General features: G+C 59.6%; 1 protein-coding gene across 1 annotated transcript; it reads left to right on the top strand.

The window, feature by feature from the left end:
• Positions 1–20,364, top strand: ABHD8 (abhydrolase domain containing 8). The gene is made up of 5 exons (XM_075902777.1): positions 1–356; positions 12,643–13,372; positions 16,158–16,328; positions 18,032–18,248; positions 19,209–20,364. Exons 2-5 carry the CDS (start codon positions 12,651–12,653, stop codon positions 19,359–19,361), a joined length of 1,263 nt encoding a protein of 420 aa, XP_075758892.1. The 5' UTR covers positions 1–356; positions 12,643–12,650; the 3' UTR covers positions 19,362–20,364.

Genomic DNA, 20,364 nt, shown 5'->3' with positions numbered 1-20,364 from the left:
TTTAAGAGGCTTCTCTATGGCTACAGAATACAAGGGCAAAGAGCCCCCCAAAATCCCCCAGAGCCAGGCTACGGTGTTTTCCCCTCCACTACGGCTCATGGAGAGAAGATGGGAGGAGAGATTCCATTGGGAAGCTGGCGATTTTAGCTGAAGGGGAAGCTGCATCCGTCTTCATGCACACGCAAAAAAAAATGTTATCAGACCAGCTCAAAATCTGAGCATCCTGCCAGCCTTGCTCACTACACTGACAGCTGCTGCTGACTTGGGCTTTCCTTCCTCCCCCTCTTTTGCTTTTCTTCAAGATTAATCTCTTTCTTTGCCATCGCAAGAGCTGACAATTCTTGTCAATAAATGAGGTGAGCCAGATGTTCTGTCTCTTTGTACAGGGGCCTGGGTGGACAGCTGCTATTTGGGTCCTGCACAGGGGGGAAAAGGAGGGAGGTAGTCTGCATGGGGAGACAAAATGGCCAAAAGACTCTCCTGGAAGCTTAAGATCAAAAGGGATTTGAGAAGCATTCAATGGGCTCCAAGGCAGTCGCTCGCCAAGGTTGCATGCACCTGAGTAGCCGTCTTATTGATGCATGCTTAGGGAAAATCGCTAGCCAGAAGCAAAACTTGGGGGCATGCATCTCTCGATGTGATGCAATTGCAGTAAATTATTGTTGGCTGGGAGCAAGGCACCGCTGTTGCTGTGCGTTCCCCATCGGCTTGGATCTGGGGTTTGGGAAAGAGGCGGAGAGGACGTTGGAATGTATTGATTTGGGCTTGGGTTTGGGTTTTTTCCCAACTGGTTTGCTCTTTTCTGCTGTGACATTTCTGCTTCAGGAACTGCTGTTGGATTATTTGCAGCTATGCATTTTTTTTAGGGGGGAGCGACGGGTGAACCATCAGAATATCTCTGAAAGGGAAGATTGGGGAGACGGGGGGAATGAGCTGACCGCTACATCCAGGAAGGGTCAGATACAGGTTGCTTCGTTGTGCATGGCATGCTCTTTTGCGGTTTTCAAGGTCTGATTTCCTAAGGAGAGGGACTTGTGTGGCAGCCAGCCGAGCCATGGCTCCCAAGCGGCTGGCATGTTACCGAGGTGTTGATTTGTGCCCAATGCCATTTCCATTTTGAACCTAATTTGTCTGCTCTGTCATCATGTGGGCCTAAAGTACAGGCCTGTCTCTGACCCCCTCTGCACCCCTCTCCCGCAAGGATGCCGCATATTTTAATTGCACCCCTGTACAGCTGGAACCATTTTGATAGGGGAGTGGTGGTGGGAGGGGGGAGAGTTTGCGAGCCATTGAACCAAACTGTAAACCCTGGATATAATGGACTCTACTTTCAGCCAGGGGGGTGTGGTACCGACCCTAAGTCCAGAGCCTGCATCCCAGGGGATGCTGAGAATTTCACCTTTTGGGGCTTGTTGATCTGAATCTCTTGGGATCCCATTTCTGAGGCTGTCGAAATGCTTCCCAGGAGCCGAATAAACAGAATCGGCACACAAGAAGCCAGGCACAATGACAGGCCCCCCAATAGAAAATATTTGCTCTCTCCCTGGGGAGAACGTTGCTTAAACGGCCCCGAGATGGCTCACTAAATACGAGTGGCGCAACCGTTTAGCTCCTGCGTGCGGCGTAGAGATCCCTGCTTAACTGTCGTTCCAATTGAATGTTTTCTCTGGATCTCAGATTTTGCCACCTGGTGGGGGGCAGGGAGGGGAGAATAACACTCGCTTGCTCCTTGGGGAGGAGGTTTATCTCCATCCACAGGGGCCATTCTTGGATGGAAGCGAAGGGATGAGCGTTGAGCAAATTAGTGCAATTAGAATCCCAGCTTTGGCGCAGCTCCGTTTTCAGGGCACGTGGCACACATTAAGCCCCCCAACTCCCCTGCGAGGCTGTGAATGTGGTAAGGCATCAAACAGAGAGATGAGTTCCCCCAAGGTCACACGGCAGGTCAGTGGCAACGTTCCCGCTAATCTTGCTCATCCGTGTGCGGAATAATTTTTATGTGCACCAAGGTGCGTGTGAATGTGCACCACCCATAGACACAAAAACCCTAGCCGTGGGTGCTCTGCGAAATCAGCTGGGCTGCATTTGAATCATAGAATCCTAGAGCTGGAAGAGACCTCAGGAGGTCATCAAGTCAGGCCCCTGCTCAAGGCAGGACCAATCCCAACTCTCTCCTGCGTGGCCACTCGAGCATTTAGCTCACAGGCAACACTGGTCAGTGGCAAAGCCTGGAGAAGAACCAAGATCCAGCTTCCAGGTTCCCACGCTAACCATTAGATTATGCTCCCTGATCAATATTACTCTTGATTGGGATCAAATATTCCTCTTGACTTCTGGGAGCAAAGATGAGCCAGAAGCCAAGGATGAAGAGGGGCCATGAAAGGACTTTCCCTCCTCCCACCCCTGCCTTGGTGCATGGGTTCTGCATTGTGGCCAGGACAGGGGAAGTGATGCTTTTCCAACTCGGTCCCACTAGGGATGCCAGCTGGGTATGAAAGCTGACCTGCTGGCATTCCCATTTATACTCGCTCCCCCCTTCCCACTAGGAGCAAGGCTTCCGGAGAGGCAGGAGGGGCAGTTGGGTGGGGGGCAGTGCTGCGGTGGGAGCCCAGCGAAGCCAGGAGGCCGTTCTGGGGACCCTCCCCCCTCCTGCTGTGGCCAAGCTCCGGATGGGACGATCAGTCAGCACTTTGCAAATCCCGCCCTGGAGCAGCCCCCAAAGGGGATGATTTTGCCCTGAATCTTCAGTTGGTTTTTATAGCCTGTGTATGAGGAAGTTGGTGATGGTGGCGGTTAGCCCAGAGCCTCTCTGGGGTGGGACACGCCCCCCCCACGTCCTCTGCGCCTTGCCTGCGTGGCCTTACTGTTCCTGGATCCATTGTTCTTACCCCTCGGGCCACTTGTACCTTGTCCCTCTGTTTGTCTGTGATGTTTTGCCACCCCGTTATGTAAAATCCACGGTGTTCCAGCTCAAAGTAGGTCAGGAAGTTGTGTTCCCTCGGCCGGTCTCTTCTGCCAGCCACAGGCAGCCGGGCAGAGCAGGAGGAAGAGAGGGAGAGAAGTCAGGGGCGCCGCAGTAGCTTTGGGATTGAAAAGTGGCAGGCCCAAAAGCTGAGCTTGGAGACTAAGTCCTGGGCTTGGAGAACACACAGGGCCAGTGTTCCTGGTAAGCTGTGTGCTTGGGTGGCAGAGCACCCAGAAAGCTTGTTTCTACAGGTGGTGCACATCCTTTGGTGCACAGAATAAAATTTATCCCACACATGGATGGGGGAGAAATTAGAGGAAAAGCTGGACCAGACTGAGTAATCATTAGTTAGATTAATTTGGGGGTCAGTCCTGCTTTGGGCAGGGGGGTTGGACTACATGACCTTCTGAGGTCTCCCCCCACCCTAATCTTCTGTGATCAGCATTGTGATGATCCAGGATTCCTGCAGAATCAGGAATCCTGGGGCCGCCATGGTACCAGCAGGGAATGCGTTTAGGGGGATCAGATGCTGTAGTAACGCCATCGGGGGGCTGCCAGGCAGGACGCCTGCCCCCAAGATGAGCCCTTCGTAAAGTGCGAGCGCTGAGCCGATACCGTCTTGACATCTGGAGGTCATGCGGTCACATTTCTGTCTAGATTCGTAACGAAGCGGGTTTCCGTGGGAGGCAGCGAGAGGCCCTGGCTGTGGCTTCTAACTCGGCTCCAACCCCTCTCTACATGTTTCGCCCGAGCCTATCCCAGGCGGGTTCTGCGGGGGGCAGAGGCGCAGGGAGAAGGGGGTTTATATAATGCATTTTGCGCCCGACGCGCTGTTGTGCCTGGCGTTATGTAACCGGCGCTCACTTCTTTGTGCTGGGCACAGCAGAGGAATGTACCCGGGGCCTGTCGCCATGGTTACCAGCATCTTTACAAAGGTCCCCACCGTCCGTACGGTTTCACGCGCCGTCTTCCCAGCCTCTGGGATTTTGGGCTGCCCTTGAGGGAGGCCAAGCTGGTGTGAGCCGGGGAGGGGGAGACTCGGGGACAGAAGCCAGCTCTTTCACTGCCTTGTGGGGTGGGTTTTCCTCACCCCCAGTGGCGTGGCTCCAAGGCCCGCGGCCAGCCGGCTCTTATATAAAAGCTGGATTGATCGGCTTTTCCTCTGCTTTCCTGAATTCCTTGTGCCGCACCAGGAATGGGCACCGCAAGTCAGCCCCCCGCCCGGTCCTGGAGGGCAGGTGAGGGTGCCGGGGAGCAGCAGGCTGGGGAGAGGGGAGGGCGCTGTCTATGCGGAAGCAGAATTCAAAGTTCATGGAGCGGAAAGAGCTTCCCAGGATCCACCCGGGCTAGCCTGGGCTCCGTTCCTGGGAGCTGCTTCATCGTTCTTTACATCTGTGCTTGCCTGACCTCTCTTTTCCTCCTCCAGCCTTTTCCTGCCCGGTCAACACGCCCCCTCTGATCTGTGCCGAGGGAGGGTGTGGGGGGAGAGCAGTGAACAGATGGCAGGAGGTTCAGAATGGGACCCTTAGAACCCTGGCTCTGCCACTGACTGTCTGTGTGACCCGTGTCAAGTCACATCGCTCTGAGCCTCAGTTTCCCCAATGCTCACTGGTGTCAGTGGCAAGATTCCCACTAACGTCGGTGGACTCTACCTCTTCTGGCCTCAGGCCCGTCCTCTGCCTTATGCCTGCTGGTGGTGACCTCGGACTTCTAATCAGCAGAGCACATGGCCTTCCTGCGGGGGGGTTTGGGTTGGCACCGGGAAGTAGGCCCGTGAGCCCCTGGGGACGGGGAGCAAGAGGGAGAAGGCTGGTGAGCTGCCCCGCGGGGCTGTAATCGGGAGGCGAGAAGAAGCTTTGCCCCGAGCAGGAGAATTGGCTTCTCCGGGAGAATCGCTCTGCATCTAGCAGCAAAAGGGGAAAGGACAAGTCCCAAGGAAATCAGGCCTGGAAAGGAGTGAGAGGGGCTAATTGAGTTTATCCTGGTAAATGAATCAAATTCTAGCAGATCAGCCAGAAATCCTATTATGTCCCCTAGCCTATTACCCACACGGAGATCATTAATACCTTGTATTATTGAGGGCATAGCTTAAATCCAAGCCCTTATTGGCAATCCCAGGTAAATGCCCTTTCTGGCGAGGTAGGAGGTGAATTTCGCCTCCTAGTAGCCTAGGAATTCAAGGACCGGCTGTCGGGACTCCCGGATTTTATTCCTGGCTCTGCCCCTTACTGTCTGTGTGACCTTTGACAAGTCACATCGCCCCGAGCCTCAGTTTCCCCACTTGTAAAGTGGGGAGGGTGATGAGTTTTTGCTTATGAACGTGACGTGCCCCTTAAAGTTTGCAAGAGGCTCGGAGATTCTCAAAGGGAGTCTGCAAAGGAGAAGGAAAACTGGGGGCATCTTCACCAGAGATGCGTGAGACTTGATTCCTTGGCTAATGGAGTACAGCTTGAACCTCTCTAGTCCGGCACCCTCGGGACCCGACCGGTGCTAAACCAGAGAATTTGCCAAATCAGGGCAGGTCAATGTTGTCCAGCAGCATGGCTAGCACTGCCCCTGCTTCCTGGCTCGGAGAAGACATTAAGGAGTCAGTTAAAGCTAAAACACAGCCCAGAGCCCGGCGAGGCAGGCCTGGGGGCTGTAAACAAACTTTATAAGACTGCAGGAAACTTGGCCACCCCCATGCCAAGCGGCTAACTGAACTCATGCCGGACCATGGAGGTTGCCGGACCAGAGAGGTTCGACCTACATTATGCAAAGATTGCGCCCCATGGCTGACACTGCTTCAGCCCCACGGGCACCAGCAACTTTGGGGATGCTCCTGCTGCTGCCTACGTCTAAGCAGGTGGTTTAGATGCACCCCGACGACCTCCTGCCGTTTCGGTAGCGTGGACGCGGCCGCCGGAGCAGCGCAAGAGGCAGAGACTCTAAGAAAGATGCTAGCGCAGAAAAGGCCGAGGAGTCTCCCTCCAGACCACAATTCCCCGCGCTGCTTCCGCACTGCCCCTGGCTTCCTTCCATCCTACCTACGGCCGGCCTCATTAGGCCCTGAATTTAGCTGACTCTTGCCTTTGCAGCGCTGTTAATTTGCCGCTTGTCAGGCGGATGGCGGCGTGCCGGCCCACACGGAGCAGTTCCAGGTGCGAATCAGGCCTCCTGCATGATTGGAAGACTTCAGGGGAAATCTTCCAAGGGCTGTCGCAGCAGGTTGTGAAAGAGGCCTGCGCTGCCTTGGTTTCTGTCATCCTCTCGGCTCCGCGGTGTGTGGGGAGGGACTGGGAAGCCTTTGGAAGATTTGCTTCATGGGGTTTTCAGTAGGGGGTCCATCTTAATCCTGCTTAGAACCTCAGTGGTAATGCTGGAAGAAGGGGGGCAGGATGAGTGCCCAGCCCCTGAATTTTTACCCCCTTCCCCGTATTTAGTTCTTCTCTGCAGCTGCTGGAGTAGCCACGTTCGTTCGGCATGTGTCATCCAGCGGGGAGAGCCGCCGGCTGGCAGGCAGGATTCCCGGGATCTGTTCCTGGCTGGGGAAGGGAACGTTGTCTAGTGATTCAGGCAGAGGCTTGGTGCGATCTGTTCTCTCTTCCCCTCCCAGTGTCAATTCCATCCCTCATCCTGGGCCTCAGTTTCCCCAGCTGCCCTGTGGGGTAGCACGGGCCTCGCGAGAGAGTCACAGACATTCCTTCATGCCGGTTCATGGATTTCAGCAGGACACGAGATGGGGGGGGGTGCCTCGGCGCGCGCTTGGTCATTTTGGGGGAGGGACGTTAACCGGTAAACCCTTCATGGGCGATGCTTACCGGGGAACGGTTAACCAGTCCCCCGGGAGCAGCCCCCCGCCCGGAGCCCAGCTGCTCCAGCTCTGCCAAGCCCCATGCGCGAGGCTGTCAGCTCCCAGCCTGCATGGACTGGGAGCCGGCAGCCCCCACACGAGGGCTGGGAGCCGCGGCAGCAGCAACAGGCTCTGTGGGGAGCGGTGGTGGCAGCCCCCAAATGGGGCCAGGAATAGCTGGGCTGAAGCAGCCCCCCCCCCCAGCTACCTTGAGTCAGTAAAAGGAGGTTTTCCTGCCCTGTTCTGTGGTCACCGTTCCCCCGTTTGTAGGGATCCTGACTCGCGTTGAATCCAAAGAGACTTTTCCCCAACTCTCGCCCAAGGGGAAGGATCGAATCGCCCCCCTGCTGGTCACAAGACGCGGGCTGTGGTGGTGGTGGGGCAGCGGGGAGGGGGGCGGGTCCCTTGAAATGGATCCTCACGAATACAGCTTAGCACTGGCCTGGATTTTTTCACCCTTCGCAAGGCAGTGAAATCGGGAAACTGAGGCAGGGGAGGCAGGAGTGACCCGCCCCCAAGCTCACACTCAGCGGCAGCGCTGAGAGCAGAACCCACCAGCCCCGGCCAACGGTCCCGCTACTTTTTTCCATCCGTAGGCGGGATCCGTTTTGTTCCGGGCACCCACGCATGGGCAGATGTGCACCACCAGGAGAAACCCAGGCCCAAGCGCTCAGCTTAGAGGGAACAGCGGTCCTCCTGCCTGCCTTGCCAGTGCCCCATCCACCCCAGAACTGAAAATGGGGGGTCAGCAGAGCAAGCCTACGGCGCCTCTTCCCCTGCCTTGGCTCCCCGTTGCTGCGTGAGCAGGGGACGGGCCTGCCCCTTTAAGAGGACATTCGCTGGTTTAAGGCAGCTATTAACAGTTGGGAGGATTAGGAAGCTGCCAGAAAGATCTTGGTGTTCTCGGGCTTGCGCTGTGCCCTGCTGAGGCCCAGGCGGCCATGCCCGCACTGGGGAGAAGAGGACGCCGGCCATGAACTGGGCCGTATGCTGCACTCGCAGCCCAAGGGCTTGATATTGCCCACCCTGTAAGAAGGCTGATCGCCCAGGGACCTGCCGCTCTGCCATAGGATGGGAAGAGGGACCTTGCAGGCTGGCGGCTTTCAGGGTGAGTCCGCTGGTGTCTTCCTCCTCGCCGGGGCAGACATGGGAACTTACCAGGCCCTGACACAAGCTGCAACGTCCGTTCTCCCCAGGCCCAGGGCCCGCGGGCCAGGCGGGCAGCCCCCCGCGGCCGCTTTGCACGGCTGTCCGACGCATCCGTGAATCACTCCTTGCACACTGCAGGAGCAATTCCAGCGTGAAGTCACAAGCCCAACCCCGGGCTAGGTCTTATGGACAGAGGTCGTTTGCTGGGCACGCAGCAGGCCCAAGTGAAAATAGGGGGAAACGACACCCACAGCCCCATCCTTTTTGGATGGGGATGGTGGGGATGCCGGGAGGGGTGGGGGGTTGAGCCAGCATCTGGGCCCCGTTGTGTTGGGCCAGTCAGTCCCTGCCCTCTGGGGAGTTCACAGCTCAGACTGATGTCAGGAATTCAGGTGCAGTTGTGGGGAGGCGGCATTTAAAGTCCTGTTGGTACATTTCACTGTCCAGACTGTTATCCAGCATGTGAGCTAGGTTCTGAGCCTTTTCTGCAGAGCTAGGAGAGCATTGAATTCGAGCTGCTTCTCCACGGGAACACGGGAATGGACAGAAAACTCCCCTAAACTCTCCGGCTTCCCTACCGGGGCTGGTGCTCAGAGGAGCAGCAGGAGCAACCAGGCTGCCCTTGGGGTGAGAAATCCAGAGCCGCTGCCATTTGAGCAGGCGATCGATTGGGCAAAATCACGTCGGCTCGCTGGCGACCTTGAGCTTTCGACGAGCATCTGGCCCATCTGGTCTGTTCGGCTCACAGTCTTGTGCCGCGCCGGTCAAGGAGATCTCAGGACTCTGGCTGGCACCGTGAGGGGGTGTCTAGACAGTGGCGCTATTTTGGGATATGTCCGGTGTCCCGAAATAGCATTTTCTGCGTCTTAACAGCACGCCCGTTATTTCAAAATGCAATCGAAATAAGGGGCTTGCTGTTCCAATGTCCCGGTAAACCTCGTTCCATGAGGGTAAAGGGCCTTGTCAGAAGAGTGGTCTGTTTTGAAATTCGGCACTGAAAGAGACACTCTCGAAAGGAGCTCGAAAGAAGGGCCGTGCTTTGCATCGCTCAAACTGCGTCGCTTCTTTCGAGCGGGCGCTGCTGCGTAGCCGCACCCCGAGGGAAGGTGAGTCTGACGGACAGACGTTTTATTCTCCATCGGGTGCACTGATTGCTGATGCAGTCTTGGATGGATTTTGTGGGGTGCCGGGAGGGTCGGTGATGCCGTGCGAAGGCCTCTACGGTCAGCAGAACACAGGAGCCAACCTGTGAAAAGGTTTTGGATCCTTCCTCCCCACCTTACAACCATCCCTCCTTCCCGCTCCTCTCACCCCTTCCATGCAAAGGCCTCCCTGTGCTTTCCAAAGATGAGCCTGTACCAGTCTGGGCTGGGAGGCAAGTCTGGGTTAGGGATGGGAACGGCTAACGGGTTAATCGGTAAGCATCAATGGTTAACTGGTGGGTTAACAGCCTCTGCCTGTCCCTGGTTAACCATAACAGTTAACCAGTGAACTGATTAACCAGGACTTTACATCCCTAGTGTGGGTTGTTATTTTCACCCTGCTGGGGGGCACTGCAGCCCAGAGGCAGGGCCCCTTCTTGGCCCTGGGGTACCCGTTCCCCACCCAGAGCTGAGCACAGGTCAGGTTGTCCTGACTTCAACTCCTGGCTGCAACCGTGAGACCACCCGCCCCCCAGGATTTACTGGGACTGCACCAATTCCTTCAGCTGCCGGCGGGGGGTCGGGAGGGCTCGATGGGGGAGCAAAACAGCCCCCGCTTGCAGCATCTGTAGGCTTCATTCCCAGCTGGAAGCCTGCTCTCCCCTCTCCATTCTGCAGGGATTGGCTGGCTGGCTGTAAGCGCAGGCATTAGCTCCTGGCAAGAGCTGGAGGGGGGGGGGGGAGCTCTCCTGCCAAGCCTCCCCCCTCCACAGCAATGGATCTAGCTGCGGTCGCCTGCTTTAAAAGCCCATCAGCATCAATAATGCACCAGCCTGGGCTTGGTAAATAAAACATGCACTGCAGCCTGGCCAGCGGGAGGGGAATCGCCCCAGCCTGCCAGCAGGGACTGTGGCCTCTGGGCGGCCGGACCCCGGACGAGTGGCTGCTGCAGGGAGGAGGCCGGGACCTGACACCCCTATCTGGGTGTGGATCCTTGGGCAGCATCTGCCTCTCTCTGCGAGGGTGGGGGGGATCTCCGTGCTAGGGATGTTAAATATCGGTTCGCGGAATAGTCGATTAACCTCACGAATCGTTATCGTTCCTCGACTATTCGATAGCCCCCCGGGGTGGGTCCGGCAGCCAGTGCAGTCCGGCCTCACGCCCCAGGAACCCCCGGCCACGCCGCGCGGTTGCCTCTGTATCTGAGGCAGCAGCACGAGGTGGCAGCAGCCCCTGTCTGGGGGGCGTGTCTCAGATCCCGGACCCAGCTGAGCCAGAACCGAGCCGGGCTGCCTGCCCACCCAGCTCCTAATACACTTTAAATGCAGAGCCACAGTGGGGGTCGGGTCCCAGACCCAGCGCCATGCCCCCGCAGGGGCTCCTTCCAACCGTTGCGCTGTTTTATCTGGAGAGCTACGCACGAGAGCGTCTGTTCCCTGCTTTGCCCCTTCGGCAAGTGGCTACCGCCTGGCCGTGCCTCAGTTTCCCCCTCAGTAACAGGAGTAATGCTCCTGAGCCCCCTGCTAGGGTGGCAGGTTCCAGCGCTTGGGAGCCTGAGCTCAGAGCATAGGAGGCGACATTCACTGCTGTGCAGAGGGGCCAGGCGTCCCTTAACGCTCCCCCCCACACAAGGCCTCTGTTCCTCTTCAGCCAGGGCCGGGCTCCATCTACACGGGGATGGTTTGGTGACCAAAGTGCTGGCGCCGTGCAAGGGTCGCCATCCGTGAAAGCCGGTCACAGCCGGTTTGGCGACATTTCACGGCCACGCGGCGCACGCCCCTGGGGACACACAGAGCAGAGCATTGTGGGTAAGCCTCCCCCAGTGACGGAACTAGGGCTCCCCTCCCCCCACGTTCGCTGGGAGTTCTGATTCACGAGGAGAGGGCGGGGCAGGGGGCGGGCACTCGGCAAGGGCCGAGGGGGGGCGTTAGCGTCTGTGGGGTGACCTAGATATAGACCCTCACGTTTTAGCTCCGCTGGGGCCTGTCTCTGGCTGCCTGCGAGATGCGAGGGGTTACGGCCCCTCCAGTCAGGGCGCGGATGTCACCCCGCTTGCTTCATCACACTTATCCACCGCTTCTCCCTGGCCACTCAGCAAGCCAGGCCTGGAACCCAGGAGGTCTGACCCAAAGGGACTCGATGGTCCTTCCGTGCCGGCCACGCATGGGTCCGGTGACCTCGGCCGCAGCGAAGGAGGGGGGGTGTTACTGCCTGAGTCAAGACACCCAGGATCTGGGTTTGATACAGGACTTGAACCTCTTCTCGCGTTCCCGGAGGTGACTTTGCTGGTAGGCGTCCGGTTTTCACCCGTCCGGTCCAGAAATCGCGTCTTCTGTCCGGTAAAAAAGAACAGAAAACACCGGATTTGTAAAATATTTTCCGTTTTCCTGGATGGAAGGCTAGCGGGGTGGGGGTGGGAGTGGAGGGTAGGAGGAGCAGGGAGCACGTGAGAATTTAAAGGTGCAGCGTCCTTTTTTTTTCTTGCTCAACCCATTTTTCCCCCCGCCGTGTTCGGGATTCTTTGTGAAGGTATCTGGCAAGCTTAGTTGCTGGTGCCCTGGGAGCAGGGGCAGTGACTCGGGCGGCGACTGTCTCCGGTTCCCAGCTGGGCCATCGCAGTGTCCCTGCTGGGGGCGCCCTACCCCAAAACCCTGCACTTAACCTCCCCCAACCAGGAGAAATACATCCCTTCAGATCCCATGTACCACGGGGCGATGCCATTGGCTGAGTCACAACCGTGGGAGCATGGCGCATGGGGGGTGCTGGCCCGGGCACGTGGCAAATTGGCCGCCCCGCCCCCAGGCGCACGGCTATGGGGGCTGCTGGACCCAGGCGCGCGGCTAATTGGTCTTCCCAGGCGTGCAGCTATGGGGGGTACCGGCTCTGGGCGCGCGGCTATGGGGGGGGTGACGGCCCCGCCCATGGCCACGTGGCTCATGGGGGTGTGGCATATGCACAGCTCCGCCCCCGGGCACGCGAGTTTCCCCGCCTTCTGGCGCCCAGCGGGCAAACAGCCCCGCCCCCTAGCGCCTGGCAGCTCCAAATGGTTGGGGACCACTGGTCTAGACCATCCTGATAGACATTTATCTAACCTGCTCTTACATCTCTCCAGAGATGGGGATTCCACAACCTCCCTGGGCAATTTATTCCAGTGTTTCACCACCCTGACAGGTAGGAACTTTTTCCTAACGTCCAACCTAAACCTCCCTTGCTGCAGTTTAAGCCCATTGCTTCTTGTTCTATCCCCAGAGGCCAAGATGAACACGTTTTCTCCCTCCTCCTCGTGACACCCCTTTAGATACCTGAAAACGGCTTTCACGTCGCCATGAGGTGCTTAAGTCCCAGCTGGACCAAGCCCTGGCTCGATGCCTCCTGAGGTCTCTGCTGGCCCTGGGATTCTAGGCGAGTCTTGCACATGGTGCCGAGACAGGCCAGATTCACACCCAGCTGCAGCTCCGGCCTGGGACGGGAGCCTGGGGGGCGCGGGCAGGGCGAGCAGCCGTGGGTTGCCTCGCTGACACCTCTCCCCCTACCTTTGCCTTTCGCCTTCCCAGGGAGCAGCATGCTGACCAGCCTTGCCGATGGGATCCTCTGCTGCCTGCTGGGCAAGGCCACCAATGCGGTGGGGCCCGTGGACAGCGTCGAGTCCAGCGACGGCTACAGCTTCGTGGAGGTAAAGCCCGGCAGGGTCCTGCGGGTGAAACACGCCTGCCCCGCCCGCCCGCCCGAGGAAGGGCCCGAGGAGCCCCAGCCCGAGCGGGACGGGGTGCACTGTAAGCGCAAGATCACCGTCTACCGCAACGGGCAGCTGGTGATCGAGAACCTGGGCGCCGCCATGCGTGCCGAGCTCCTGCACTGCCAAAACGGCCCCGTGGAGCCCCTCGGCACCACCGCCAGGGAGCTCCCGGACCCGGCCGGCCAGGGCGGCGCCACCCACCCAGGGGCCCGGCCGGCGGCGGCCGGCAGGTGCCGGAAGCGGAAGCCCAAGAAGATCATCCACATCGACTGCCAGAAGCAGATCACCAGCTGCAAGGGGACGCAGCGTGACGTGGTGCTCTTCTTCATCCACGGCGTGGGCGGCTCCCTGGACATCTGGAAGGAGCAGCTGGACTTCTTCGCCAAGCTGGGCTACGAGGTGGTGGCCCCGGACCTGGCCGGACATGGCTCCAGCTCCGCCCCGCAGATCGCGGCCGCCTACACCTTCTACGCCCTGGCCGAGGACATGCGGGCCGTCTTCAAGCGCTACGCCAAGAAGCGGAACATCCTGATAGGCCACTCGTACGGGTAAGGCACCGGCGGGATCCTGCCCGGGGAGGAACGGGGGTGGCTAACGCCCCGCCCCCGCATGGTGATGAGTGGGTCTCTCCAAAGATGATAGGACGAGAGGCCTTTCGATCCCAAATCGGTCCATCACGTCCCGGCCACTCACCTCGTTGCATCACACCATTGGGCCGTTGTTGGCGTGGACTAGTCCATTAGAAGGCGGGGGGAGCCCTCCATGGAGCTGGCGCGTGGTCCTGTCCAGGAATCTAATGGCCCTTTCTCACATGGGCTCTGATGGGTAGGGTGGCTCTGATGGGTAGGGTAGCTGCCTGGCCCAGGAGCCACGACACTGTCCCTTTAATGATAACTTACCCCAAGCAGGCTCCTTGCTGGGGTGGCTGGGAGCCGTCAACCTCTTCCCTGCCCCCTGGATTATTCGTATTTTTATTTGGTTCTTCAGTCTGGGAGGAAACTCGGCAAACCCAGCTGATGCCCAGCCCAGGGCGTCTCCGGCTGCCTCTTGGCAAGTAGCGCGGGATCCCTCCCCCCGGGCGGATTCAGTTTTCACCCCCAGATCCCAGGTCCTAGACGTGGGCTCGGTCAGGCTTCCTGGAGGTCTGGGCCGGCTGGCTCCTCTCCCCCTTATGTGCTAGTTGTCCCGGAGAGCAGAGGCGGCCAGTGAAGGAAGCTGCATGGGAACCCGACCCACCCCCTTACTGTCAGGGCGCCCCTTATCCCTCCTGCCCCAGGGCTGACCAGTTTTGACTGTTCCGACCCAACCCGGGGGAGGCAGAACTTGAACCCAAGACCCTGTCCTCCCCAGGCAAGAGCCCTATCCCCTAGGCCACACAGGAACCCACCCCTCCCCCGCAAGCAACACTGGGGAAGTCTGGGAACAGCTACTGCACCCCCACACCGGAGGGGCTTCTGTGATATAGGACACTGCCGAGTGGGTCAAATCAGAGCAAATTGCTTAGCGACAGGGGCTATTGACAGCCCAAGACTGGGGGTCCTCCACTCTAAGCCACCCCCAAGGAACACTTCTGTTCCCCCCAGGGGCAAGCAAGAAGTCACACAAGCCATCCCCATAGACACTCCAGCTTCTTCCGGGCCACCCTCAGCCCCGTTCCTTACCCGGATGAGTGGTTCTGAAACCCAATCCCACCAAATCCAGACAGGTTCTCCCGACCCCACAGGACCGGCCCCATTCCCAGGGCGATTTATAAAGGCTGACCCTCTCTAATCCGGCCGAAGCAGAGCATTTCCCAGACTACAGGAGGTCAATGTTGTCTAGCGGCATTACCAACACTGCCACAGCTTGCTGGGCTGTTAAAAGACATTTAAGGGTAAATTAGAGCTAAAGAACTGCACAGAGATTCAAATGCCACCCAGCTGATTAGCAGAGCACCCACAGCTGCTAGCAGCATGTGTTTCTATTGGTGGTGCACATCCGTGCATGCCTCAGTGCACGCAACAAAATTTATTTCACACGTGGATGGGGAAAAAATAACAGGGAACATTGGCAGCCCTTCAGGAGAAATTCAAATGCCGCCCAGACAATTAGCCGAGCGCCCCCAGCCAGCAGCCTGCGTTTCCTCTGGTGGTGCACATCCACCTATGACTCAGTGCACAGAACAAAAATTATTCTGCACGAGGATGAAAAAAATTAGCAGAAACATTGTTCTAAACGGAGGCAAAGTACTTCCCTGTAACTTTCTCGCTCAGGGGGTGCAAATATACACTCCCACCCCCTCCGAGTGCAACCAGGGCTGGCCCGAGACATTCGTGCGCCCCGGGTCCCGGGAGCACGGCGCCGCCCCTGGGAGTGTGACACATGCGTGGCCCCACCCCCAGGCACACAGCACATGCATGGCCCTGACTGACCCTGGGCGCACGGTGCCCCCTGCCCCCGGGCACCCAGCACATGTGTGGTCACCCCGGGGCATGTGGAGCATGCGTGGCCCCACCCCAGGCGCGCGGCACATGCGGGGTGCCTCCCCCGCCCAGCCTGGCAGCCCCGCCCGGTGCCCCCTACAATGGCCATAGCTTGGGCCGGTTCTGAGTGCAACAAGGGACAGCGCTGCCAAACGTCGGTGCCGTTAGCTACTCCCCACAGGAAGATGGTTTCCCGGGAGCGCTGGGAGAGCTTTCTCCCAGCCCTGCTGCCGTGACCACCCTGCAGCCCCAAAGCGCTGCCGTAGCCGGGCTTGCATCTTAGAAGCGTAGAGAAAGCCTAACTCCGCCAGCCAGGCGGCTCAGACCCCAGCCGTGACCGCCAGGCAGACGGCCGAGGAAGGGGGAGCGATTGCTCGCTGGCCGGGCTGGTGACCTGTCCTGCCGGGGCAGAGGGCCCTATAAATAGCCCTAAGTCCGAGAAAGTCAATTAGGCAGCCGTTAAGCAGCGCAAAGAGCAGAGGCGAGGAAGGGGAGTTGGGAAAGGCGCAGCCGCCCGAGGTCTTTGGCGGAGTGGGCAGGAGGAGAGAGGACAGATCCGGGCTCGGAGCCGGTGAGTGAGCGGGGATTAGGTTTGAAAAGCAGCCGGAGACTCCCCCAGCCCCTAAGGTCCTCGTGCGACGGGTGCACTAAGCCGTGCAAATGGTTGATTTGCAGTGCAGGGAGGATCGGGGCCCCTCGTGCTAGGCGCACAGTGGAGGCCACCCCTATCCTGTACTGGGGGTGGGAATTCCCTCCCCCCCTCACCCTCTTGTACGAGTATCCACCGTCCTTGTCCTTTCCCTGCCAGCTGATGTCACTGCCGGTGCTCCCCTCCCCCCACTCAGGCCAACGTCCCGTCTGCTCCTCGCAGGGTTTCCTTCTGCACCTTCCTGGCCCACGAGTACCCGGAGCTGGTGCACAAGGTGATCATGATCAACGGGGGCGGCCCCACGGCGCTGGAGCCCAGCCTGTGCTCCATCTTCAACATGCCCACCTGCGTCCTTCGCTGCCTGTCCCCCTGCCTGGCCTGGAGCTTCCTCAAGTGAGTCGCCGACCGGGCAGGGCTGGGAGGGGAAATGGCGGCGAATCCATTGACCGGTCGCCCGGGCGGCTGGCCTCACGTTGAGCCAGTTACCGACTCAAGCAGGATCCGGGCTCCTCCCGGATAGAGGCTGCTCCGGATGAGAGCAGAACCTGCCCACCGGCCTGGCTTGGAGCTTCCCCAGTTCCCGGCCCCCTCCGGTTCCCGGTTCCCCAGGAGCAGGAAGCATTGCCCATTCAGGACGGTGCTGACCGGGTACCCGGATAACCTTCCCTCAGGCCGGGGAAGGTTTGCAGAGGGCTGTGAAAAGCTGCGCCGCCCCTACTCCAGATGACAGGCCTGACGGTGCCAGACCAGCGAGGGCAGAGGCTGCCCTGGGGATGTGCCGGGACGGGGAGTTGCCACATCCGACAGCCGCTTCTCACCCCCATGCCCAGCTTCCCCTGTTGTTGCCCGAAGTGGCTAGTGGGCACCCATAGCAGGTCCCCCTCCCCAGCCTTTCGCAGCTCCAAGAGGGGCCCGGCTCCAGCTGAGAAACAGGCAGCGGGCTTGGCCACTACCAGAGTCCATCCATCCATCTGGCTGTGACGGACCAGGCCGTGTCTGGGCACAGCTAAGGGCGTCCGCTCAGGGCGAGTTGCTCAAATCCGGGGCTCTTTACAGTCCCCCTGACTGGCGACCTCTCCACACAGGCCACACACCAGTCTCACAGAGCGCTTCAGCTGCCTGCCTGAAGCCTCCCGAGCAAAACCCCTCTGACACCCCAGCAATATCCGTGCCCCAGATGGCCCCGGGCCTATACACAGGTGGGGGGTCCTAGCACCCAATCCCACCTACCCCGAACAAGTTCTGTCCGGTTCCAAGAAACCAGCCACAGATCCCTGGTCAATTTACCCTCTGGCCCTTACCCACGAATCACGCTGGGCCAATCCTTTAGAATCTATATCTAAAGGTTTATTATTACAAGAAAGAAAAGCCTGAGAGTAAGGTTATTAAAGTACAGTACGTTACATGCACCGAATCTCCCAGTCCTCGATGCAGGCTCTAGCAGAGATGTTGCAGCTGCTGGTTTAAAAGTTCTTATTGCACATCCTACGATCAGGATGGGTTCACAGGTCTTCCGGGCTCTTCGATCCCTGCAGTGCTGCCTCTGGGATGAAGTGCTGAGCTGAGAACCAAAATGGCCTCGACCACATGGCCCCTTTTATTCCCTTCCTGGCCTCTTCTTGTATGCAGCAAGTCACCTGGTCAGAGGCCAAACTCTATGTTTCCTGCTGGCTGCCCTCAGGTGACAAATCCCATTCTTTGGGTGTGTCCATAGCCTATTGAGAGTCATTGTCCCACAGGGCTTTGCTACTCATCCTGTCCATAGCCATGCTTAGCCACATTCACAGAAATATTCAGCTTCCACACAGATTACAGATTCCTACCTACACACACAGACGTTATACACTCACATAAATAGTGTACATAAGATCAACAAACAATAATCTCCCATTCAACACCCCACATGGCTCCCCCCACACCAATTTCTGGGACCAACACCCCCACCTAGGGGTGCAGCAGCGATCTGGCTGCTTCCCTCCAATTCGGTAACGTGACACTGGCAAAGGGCAGCTCTCCCTCCCGGTGCCAGCTCTGTGTCCCCTGGCCTAGGCCATGCTGGGAACTCTCCCCCTCACCCCCTGTTTGGTGCCCGGCAGGGCCGGCTTCGCGCGCCAGGGTGCCAAAGAGAAGCAGCTGCTGAAGCAAGGCAACGCCTTCAACGTCTCCTCCTTCGTCCTGCGGGCCATGATGAGTGGGCAGTACTGGCCGGAGGGCGACGAGGTGTACCACGCCGAGCTCACCGTGCCGGTGCTGCTGGTGCACGGCATGCACGACAAGTTTGTACCGGTGGAGGAGGACCAGCGGATGGCCGAGGTACGGTACCGGCGGCCAGACACAGTCTGTGTTAGGAGCAGCGGGATGGGGGCCGGTCGTGGGTCTCTGCAGCCCTTCTTGGCCAGACCGGAGGGGTCGTCTCCCCTGGGTTTGCCTCTCCCCTGCTGCCCCCAGCGGGCCCCCTACCGGGCATCTGCCCGTCTGCTGCCCTCGCTCCAGCCGAGGCTCCTTAGAGCACATCACCCAGCTGGAAGGAGCCTATCTCCCGATTCCACCTGCAGGGACCTGCCTTGACCCCCAGCACGGGCCTGGACAGACCAGGGTAGTTGCAGCCAGTGGAGGAAACGTTCTGATTTGCATATGCAAATCCAGCCTCCTGGCGTGGCCTTATGCTTCATGCAGCCCTGATTATTAAAGGCTTTTTGTCTCCCCTGAACTGCGGCTGCCCTGGTGGAGGGGATAGAGCAGGGGGTCCAGCCAGAGCAGGGGGTCCAGCCAGAGCAGGGGTCCAGCCAAGCAGGGGGTCCAGCCAGAGCAGGGCCAGCCGGTGTGGACAGCTGCCTGCAATGCCTGCTGGTCATCTTGGGCACAGAGTCCTGGCCATTGGCATGGTGGGCTCAGGGCACCTCTCCGGCCTGGTGCCTGCGCTACCAAGGCCCGCAGGGCCCCGCCTTCCTGCATCTCCTCCCCCTGGGCAGCTGGAGCATGAGCTGACGCCTGCCAGCACCGCGAACAGACAGGCAGAGCCCTTCAGCTGCCCTTGCCCGGCGCTATCGCCTGTCTCCGGGGACAAGCAGCATGGAACATGCACGGGTGGAGGGGGGCGGCTCTTGCAGCTGCTTGAGCCCCAGGGAGATAAGCCCAGAGCTGGGGGCCAAGACTAGAGCGGGGGGAGGGCGGGAGGAGCTAGCCCATGCCCTGGAATCTGACAGCTCCCGGGGCAGGAGCTGCTGGCTGGGCGTCTCCCTGACGGTCGGTCGCGGTGTGCTCCATCCCCAGATCCTGCTGATCGCCTTCCTGAAGGTGATTGACGAGGGCAGCCACATGGTGATGATGGAGTGCCCGGAGACGGTGAACACCCTGCTCCATGAATTCCTGCTATGGGAGCCCGAGACGCCCGCTGGGCCCGGGCAGGACGCGGCCAAGAAATAAGCCAGCCGGCGAGCGGCGACCTGGCCGCGGTGCTGCTGCCACTGGGCAACGTGGAAAGAGAGGGGGCCGAGCGCCAGAGCCGAGGGGGGTGGGGTGGAAAGGCCCCCGCCCGCGGAAATGGTTCCTTCGCTGGATGTGGCCGGATCGGAGGCTGGGCCGGCGGGCGGCTGCGCACAACGACGGAGCCTCTTGGCAGGGCCTGGCATGGGGGCAAACAGGCTGAGGAGCCTGGCTACAACTGGAGCATCTTCTTCCTGTTTCCTTGGACGGCCGCGTAACTTGGAGAGAAGGGAGCCGGCGGGAGGAGGCTCCGTGGGTCCTCTCGGTACAGCACAGCGAGGGGGGGGACCCCAAACCGGTTCCTCTAGGTACAGCTGCACCGCTAGCAACCCGCTGCTCCCCCTAGCAACCCGCCACCCATTCACCAACAGGCCGGAGGAGCCACCGGGAAACTGCTTGAAGGGGGAAGCCCCTAGACACGGACGGCCCCACGGACAACACTGATGGGGCAGCCTCTGCCCACTGCCACGTGCAGCTGAAACGCCGCACAGGAGGACCGGCCCGGCTCTGAGCTCACAAGCCGAGGGGGGGGGTGGCTGGTCTCGGCCGTGGCCTCCGGCTGCCGGCGAGGGCCCATGCCGATATTTCCGGCTGCGGCTCTGAAGGGAGACCCGCAGCGATGCCTGAGACGAGCTTTGTCCTGGGAGGCGGTGGTGGACGGCTGGAACAGGGTGGGGCCAGACCCGAGAGCAGCCCTCGAGGCCGGCTCCGGCTCCGGCACCGGGGAGGGAGCAGTCCAGCAAAGGACAAGCTCTCCAGCAGCCAGCTCTCCTGTTAGTTCTCAGCACCCCGGCGCCCCACGATTGCACGTCTCGTTTTTCTGGCTTCAGCCATCGACCATCAATCTCCCCCCCAACCTTCAGCGAGCCCCTTGGGCGGGGGGTGGGCCTAGGGTCAGACTTGGAAGCCCCCCCCCCGTCAATCAGACTAGTTCAAGGACACC

Source organism: Pelodiscus sinensis, chromosome 19, assembly GCF_049634645.1.
Source record: "Pelodiscus sinensis isolate JC-2024 chromosome 19, ASM4963464v1, whole genome shotgun sequence".
Classification (NCBI taxonomy): Eukaryota; Metazoa; Chordata; order Testudines; family Trionychidae; genus Pelodiscus; species Pelodiscus sinensis.
Note: the sequence above shows the minus strand (reverse complement) of the source record. Positions and strands in the feature narration are given on the sequence as shown.